At 42.3% G+C, this 7,279-nt stretch overlaps 1 protein-coding gene across 1 annotated transcript; it reads right to left on the reverse strand.

Annotated features, from left to right (window-relative positions):
- Positions 1-2,204: 2,204 nt before the first annotated feature.
- On the reverse strand, positions 2,205-3,754 carry LOC102304886 (complement C1q-like protein 2). Its single transcript, XM_005952154.3, has 2 exons — positions 2,950-3,754; positions 2,205-2,708 (listed from the first exon to the last, which is right to left on the reverse strand). Exons 1-2 carry the CDS (start codon positions 3,529-3,531, stop codon positions 2,529-2,531), a joined length of 762 nt encoding a protein of 253 aa, XP_005952216.1. The 5' UTR covers positions 3,532-3,754; the 3' UTR covers positions 2,205-2,528.
- Positions 3,755-7,279: the final 3,525 nt, after the last annotated feature.

The following is a 7,279-nucleotide window of genomic DNA, read 5'->3' on the forward strand; positions in this document are numbered from 1 at the left end:
GTGATCATAGTTATTCCTTTCAGTCAGGTTAGTGTTTTTCCAGTTTAGGTTTTTGGTTAGTTGAAGTCTCTGTCCCTGTTATGTTTTGTCTACTCCCTTCTGCATCAGCCCAAATAAATTCTCGCTTTCAGTTTAGGTTCACTCCCGTCTCCTCGCCTGTGTTCGCGCCTGGATCCACCAAACACACTCTCCACACGGTCTGCCCCCACTGGCCGTGACAGTAACTGTGCAGGGGCGGGTCTACCAAAGTTTTGCCAGGCAAAAGGGCACAAAGAAATATTTTCTCATTTAAAATGTCTAGTTTTTAATAAATAAGTTTCTGAATCTTACAACTTTTTAACTTGCAAACTTTAAAAGTTTTTATCGGACGTAAAATGTATAGAAATCCTAGATATATACCAACAAGACAGCGTACATCACTGTCACAACAGCGTTTGTTTTCATTCAAAGGCTTTATGGCTTTTCCTATAATACCTGGTGGGCCGGTCTCTTGTCAAAATGCCGATTTTGTGTCCCAGTCCAGCCCTGGGCACCACACGCAGTGAGTTAATCTGAGCAGGTGCATTAAAAAAATGAATGGGCGGGGCAGCGGTGCACATCGCAAATCAGCTCGCATAGACACATTAGTTGTGCCGCTTCTTAATGGCGGTATCTTAGCTAACAACCCCAACTACCAGATTCAACTTGTAATTGGCTAAAAATAACTTTGCCTACTGGTGAGAGGGACATTGCTAGCTGGCAGTTTTTTCAAGCGATGTTGAAATTTCCACATTCCGACACTTCAAATGCTTCAGGAGCTCTCCGCTCAGCGCAGCATCAGCACCACGGCAATACACGGAGACTGGAGACAGAATTCACAATGTGTTTTCGTGACTTTCGGGTGTTTGGACCAATTTTTTTCTTTTCTGATCCAACCAGAAGCTTTAATGAACAGCTGGTTTGTCTCGTATTAACTGGCTGGACACAGAGGACATCAAAATACAGCTGATTGAACTGAAAAGCTCGACTCTGTGGGGGTCAAAGTTTGCAGAACTAGAGACGCAGCTGGAATCCACAGCTGTGCGTGTTCATGGAGCTGCATTTTCACCTGCTGGACGTCACTACCTGACAGGTTTAACTGTCTTCAGAACATTGCAGAGGCCTTATTGACAGTATTTGGCTCTACATGTCTGTGTGAGCAGATTTTCTCTCACATGAGTCCTCAGGTAACCCTCTGAATGCTGGACACTCGGAGACCTGTGTCTCTGAGTGGGAGCCCAGAGATCAGATTAACATGTGTATCTCTGTATTAACAAACATGCCATATTGGCTCAGTTTATTTTTCTTATCATTGTTGTGAGGAGACCATAAATAGCATTTGTATTTTCTGTTGTACAGTTCATTTGCTGTTATGGAGTTCTTGTTATGGATAAAAAGTCTGTTTTTATTTCAAAATAGCTGAAAACTATTTGCTGACAGCTGCAAACATCTGCGAACAAATATAATTCTATAAAGTTGTTCTATATAGTGTGTAACTGTTGATATAGAGCACATTGACTTCTGAGGAAATTTTAGATGGCACTCATCATCAGAAAGGTTGCCTGCCCCTGTTCTAAGGAATTCATCATACGCACCATTAATGTCTTGTTTCCAATATATTTCTGATATATTTGTATATACCTACTTTTCTTATGTATTTATTACTTTTCACCTGCTCACAGGGGTTCCACTATGTCTACAACATGCTGTTATTACTGACAGTCACAACCCTCCATACCATTATAGAAAACAATCTTTTATTAAAGATAGTAAAGCGCTATATAAATACAGGCCATTTACCATTTACCATTTATTGAAATTACTGACCAACACTTATACTGGAATGTGAAGCAATCTTGACACATTCGTGCAACAACAAATGGACAGTTAATTACAGCTTATATTAGTAATTTCTTCTTGAATAGATAAATACATAAAAACATACATCTGAATAGACTATATATCCATTAATTAGCACTGCTTCACGCATTAATGTCTTCTGTATAGGGGATGGGGGGCTCATCAACAGTGGAGCCATAGATACGGTGATGCACAAAATCCACACAGTTTAATTGTTTAAATATCTGCACTGTAAACACACACTTATAAACACACACACAGAGTCTTTGTTCCTGACACACACACACACACACACACACACACACACACACACACACACACACACATATATATATATATGTATACACATATATAATTTGCTGAATCTTGTATTATACTCATTTCACTTCTTGTGAAATGTGTTTCAAAGGGGTTCCTATGCACTGGAAAGGATACGGAAAAATAATTAGCACCCGTGTTTTAAAAGGGAACTCCTAGAATTTAAATAAAAAGAAGAATCCATATCCTTTGAAGAAAGTTAGATTTTTAAAATTGAGTACAATGACAGGGGTTTTGTTGTTGGGTGGCAGCTTTCTTCATCAGTTTGATGAGCTGTGTTTAGAGGATTTTTTCTCTCGCACGGCCTGTTGGAGTGGGTAGATGTTCCCAAATTAGTCCGGGTACAGAAGGAAACCTGAAAACGTGCTGTATTTGTTGTTGTTTCCACCGTGCGCTTTTCCGCCGTCCAGCTTTACATAAATTTCGTCCCCGGAATCAAGATGTAGGACGACGCTGTTACTAGCATAGTCGTAGTTCTGGTCTGCATCCTGCGCTATAGCACTGGCCCGGACCTGCATGAAAGATAATTGGAGATAATTAGCATTACTCAAATCATGACAGGTTAAGCTAAAGCGAGAACAACCCATTCAGAATACAGAACATAGTTCCTCACTAGACTCTTGACTTGAAATGAGAGTGCGTAATTGCGCACCACAGCTCCATTGTGAAGTTCATTCATGCAATAAACAATCACTAAGAGTTTACATTTGTGCTTACAAAGCACGTGTTTTTAACAAACAATTGGGTATTTACCTGCCCATTTTTACACAAGTCTGCCCACATGCTTGTCCCGTCCCCTCCGCGCATCAGCACATGATAGGTGAAGTAATAAATCCCGGACACCTGGCATGTAAACTTGCCGGTCGTCGGGTCATAGTGGTTCCCCAGGTTCGTGACAACGTCGTCGAAGCGCAGCACTTCGTATCCCTCGTGAGGATTTTTCAGTCCCACATAAAACGCTATCTTTGCCCCGCCGATACCCGTGCCCAATTCTCCGGCAGTCTCAGTCCGCGCTGTGCCCTCTACTCCGGAATACCCGAGCTTTCCAAAATATCCTCTATCCCCTGGTGGCCCCCTCGGACCCGGTGGTCCCGGTTCGCCAGGTGGTCCCCTCGGCCCCGGTTTCCCCGACCGACCTGGCTCGCCCTTAGCTCCTTGAACAAAGCTGGGGGATGGAATGGCGCTCAGGTCCTGCATGACCTCCAAAGCCGCGGTGCTAGGTTTGGGGTTGTACGGGTCACAGATCATCCGACAGGTGCCCATCATCTCGTAGTGCGCATCGGTCTTAGAGGTTTGGACTAACAGGGGAATCACGATAAGGAGAGTCAAAACCATGACGATTCCAACCACAGCGGCGATGAGTCTCTTCCTCTGGAGAGTCCGAGAAGCAAGCGCTATAAAGTCCGTTTTGCTTTGGGACGTAATTATGGAAGGTAGTAAAAGCTCACTTGAAAAGAAAGCGGACCTAAACGAGTCACTCAGTCCCACGATAACATAAAGAGAGAGGGAGGAGAGAGGGAGGAGAGAGGACAGCAAACGCAACGCCACGCTGCGCCCTCTTCAGCCTGCAGCGTTCAGTCACTTGACTTTGCGCAGCTGACATATTCGTTTTGGCGTAGCTGGATGGCATCTCGGAGCGAGAAGACGCTTGCAGTAGGTTTTGTTCGTCCCCCCCCCCAAAAGTGAGAGGGGAGTCGGGAGCTGTTGACGCAGCAAGTTGAGGGCAAAGCCTGTTGCGTTAAGGCGGCAGCAATAATCATGTCATCTTTATTTATGAATTATAAATCCCTTTGCATAATTCTCAGCGGAAGGAATCAGGACGCATTATTGACACTTTGAATCCCCAGGAGACCGTGGCACATTTCCCATTTTTTCTCCGTAAATTCGAGGAAATTACCTTAAAGATGGATTTTGTCTTTGAGAAGAAGGGTCGAATAAATAGTTTCAGATGAACAGTTCAGTGTAGTCACAACTTCAGTCTCTGTGTTTGAGAAAAAAAAGACCATTTGTTTTTTGACTAATGGTGAAACAGAATAAAACAAATTGACTGCTTCAGAAGTATCCAGTTCACAGCCAGTGACAGACGGAACCTTCCTCCTCAGCTTATTCATTCTGTTGGTGTCACCAGCTCCAATACTGCTCCCCTACCAGACCACAGCAAATTGAACACTGCGCTTGCAACAGCTGAGTAATAGAAAATGAGAGTGGTTTTTAGTGAAAACATTACTTTGAATAATTAAACAGATGGGACAAAATGGCATATTAATGACAAAATGTAGTTTAAAAATAAAGATTTTTTGGAATTTGTTTTTAGAAATGCTTCCATAATAAAATTGAAAGCAACAGGTGAACAGTGTGCATCTGTCAGCTTAACATCAAACAGAAGTGGGGAAAAAGCTGATAGAAAAAGTCTTGCTGTGTTTATTTATAGTCCCGGAGTGTTGGGGACCTCCTCAAGGATGTCCAGCTTCTCAAAAACATCAGCGGTTCTGCCTGATAAGATACGTGCGTTCATCTGAGTCATTTGCTGTGACCTCCACAGTCACCACATCTCAGCTTAGCTGAATCATCATCATACGCTATATGTTGACAGTGTTGTCCACTATCATCATTAAAAAAACAAATAAGGGAATACGTAAGAAAGGTGTCCATCCCTCCAGCTGAATTCCAGAGGGTGTAAAATACACTGAAGATGTTCTGACAGCACTCTATGCTGGCTTTTTCTTTAATTTTGCATAATCAAGTGTATACAGTGAGTGTAATAATTATTAGATGTCCTGCTAAATTTGTAAGTTTGCTCACTTACAAAAAAATGAATAGTGTCTATTTTTCCTGGTAGATTCATTTTTATGGAGAGAGAGACAGAATATAAAATCTAGATGAATAAATGTTATAATTTATAACCAGCTATTAAAGTTATGATTTGCATAAATATTTAATCCATGCAACAGAGTTATGGTTACCACAGATTGGCTGTGTGCCACATGATAATAAATAAATCCTGAACTAGGTGTATAAAGCACACCTTTCCACAGAAAGAATGTCTTCCATCCCAACCTCTGCCACCACAGGCAACAGCAAACAGATGTCAGGGATAACTCTGTAAACCTGTACGTGGAATTGGCTGCAAGACCATCGACAAGGACTTTGTCAAAAAGGTGACAACTGTTGATGTGATTATTTGGAAGTGAAAGAAAATATAAAATATCAATGACAACAATCACCCTCGGTCTGGAACTTCATGTAAGAGTTTGCGGATGAAAACGAGAGAGGTGGATCAGCTATTACCCAGAAGGGGCTCATTGAGGATTTGAGGGCAATTAAACTCACAGTCACCAAGAACTATGGTGTTGCAGTAACACACCACACCATAATGGACTGAAATCTTACAGTGCACAAGGTTCCCCTGCTCAATAAGGAACACACACAGCCCATCGTAAGTTTGCCTGTAAACATCTAAATTCAGAGAAAGTTTAGGAGAAAGTGCTATGAAACCAAAATCGAGCTCTTTGGCATCAACTTGATCTGCTGTATTTGGAGGAAGAGAAATGGTGAGTCTGACCCAAAGACACCATCCCTACAGTCAAGCATGGGGATGGAAACATTATGCTTTTCCAATTAGGGGTACAGGATGACTTATTTCAATTCAAAGCCAAATAACAACAGACAACTTCAAATCACTGTACACTGGAAGTTAAACACTCTATAATGATATATGACATGATACTGGAGAAGATCCAGAAAGTAATACTAATGATTAATTACAAGAAGTTCTATAAACACAGAGTTTAACACACTAAGGGACCAGTGGCCAGGGCCACGTACTTCCCAAAGCCAGAACACCGAAGATGGTTTGTGGATGTGTTTTCAAGCATGACGATGATCCAAAACGTACCACAAAGGCAACAACAGAGTTGGTGGTGGGAGCTGAATCTTCGAGTTATCAAGCAGCAGCAAGAAAACCCAAAGCAATTAGAGAGTTTCTGCAAACCTGGTGACTACTACAACAAATATCTTACCACTGTGCCAAATTGTGTTTTGCTCATATGACTTTTATTTCATGTTTCTTTTAGATTTTTGGCTGAAATTCTGTCTCCATCCATTAAAATGATTAAGGTTTATTAAAATTGGCCAGATTTCTAGAAACAAGAGCTGCTCTTTCCAAAGTGGGATGGATGCCAACTCTCCTAACAAGGCCAGGTTTTGTTATGGAGAGCAAGACATGTCCATGGAAGTACCACCTAAGCTTCTGGGCCATGGCACCATTGAAGATGGCGACCCACCCACCATCTTCAATGGTGTCAACTGTATTTTTTTATGATCCAGAAGCTTAGGTGGTACTGCCAAAAAAGCATTAGCAGCGGCAACGGCATCGCACTATGACCAACTCTATGAAGAACTGGACATGCCCGGGGGAGCGAACAAAGTCTACCGTCTCGCCAAATAAATGCCATCGAGCAATGCAAGACATCGGCCAGGTCAAACATATCAACAATGCCAACCATCAGATCCTTTGCGACCCACCCATCATCTTCAAACATTGAAGCAACTGCTTTTCGGGTATCTGCAACTTGGAGTTGCCCCACCAGCCAATCCACAGCACTGAACCCGTCCCAGAACCCATCCCATCAATTACCATCAAGGAAGTAGAAGTCACCGCCAAGAAAATGAAGAATGGCAAAGCAACTGGAATAGACAACATTCCAGCCAAAGTATGGAAGCTACTCGGCCGCCAGGATGCCTCAATCCTAACCAATCTGTTCAACAACTTCATCAGAGATGGGGCTGTTCCAGCAGTCTGGTCAACCAGCAGCACAGTGCCCATCTGGAGAGGTAAAGGCAACGTGGCCGACTGCTCCAATTACCGCCAATCCGACTCCTGTGCCACACCATGAAGATATTCAATTCAGTTCTATTCAATTAAATTTTATTTTATTTATTTATATAGCGCCAAATCACAACAACAGTTGCCTCAAGGTGCTTTACATTGTACAGTAGATCGTACAATAATACATACAGAGAAAAACCTAACAATCATATGACCCCCTATGAGCAGCACTTTGGTGACAGTGGGAAGGAAAAA

The sequence above is a fragment of the Haplochromis burtoni genome, unplaced genomic scaffold, assembly GCF_018398535.1.
Source record: "Haplochromis burtoni strain Fernald_Lab_line unplaced genomic scaffold, NCSU_Asbu1 Contig_1364, whole genome shotgun sequence".
NCBI classification, from domain to species: Eukaryota; Metazoa; Chordata; class Actinopteri; order Cichliformes; family Cichlidae; genus Haplochromis; species Haplochromis burtoni.

Bases quoted from the DNA above. Each gene is read 5' to 3' on its own strand.
- LOC102304886 (XM_005952154.3), bottom strand. From the start codon at position 3,531: ATGGTTTTGACTCTCCTTATCGTGATTCCCCTGTTAGTCCAAACCTCT. The intron at 2,709-2,949 runs GTAAATACCCAA...TCTTTCATGCAG, and splicing joins ACTTGTGTAAAAATGGGCAG to GTCCGGGCCAGTGCTATAGC.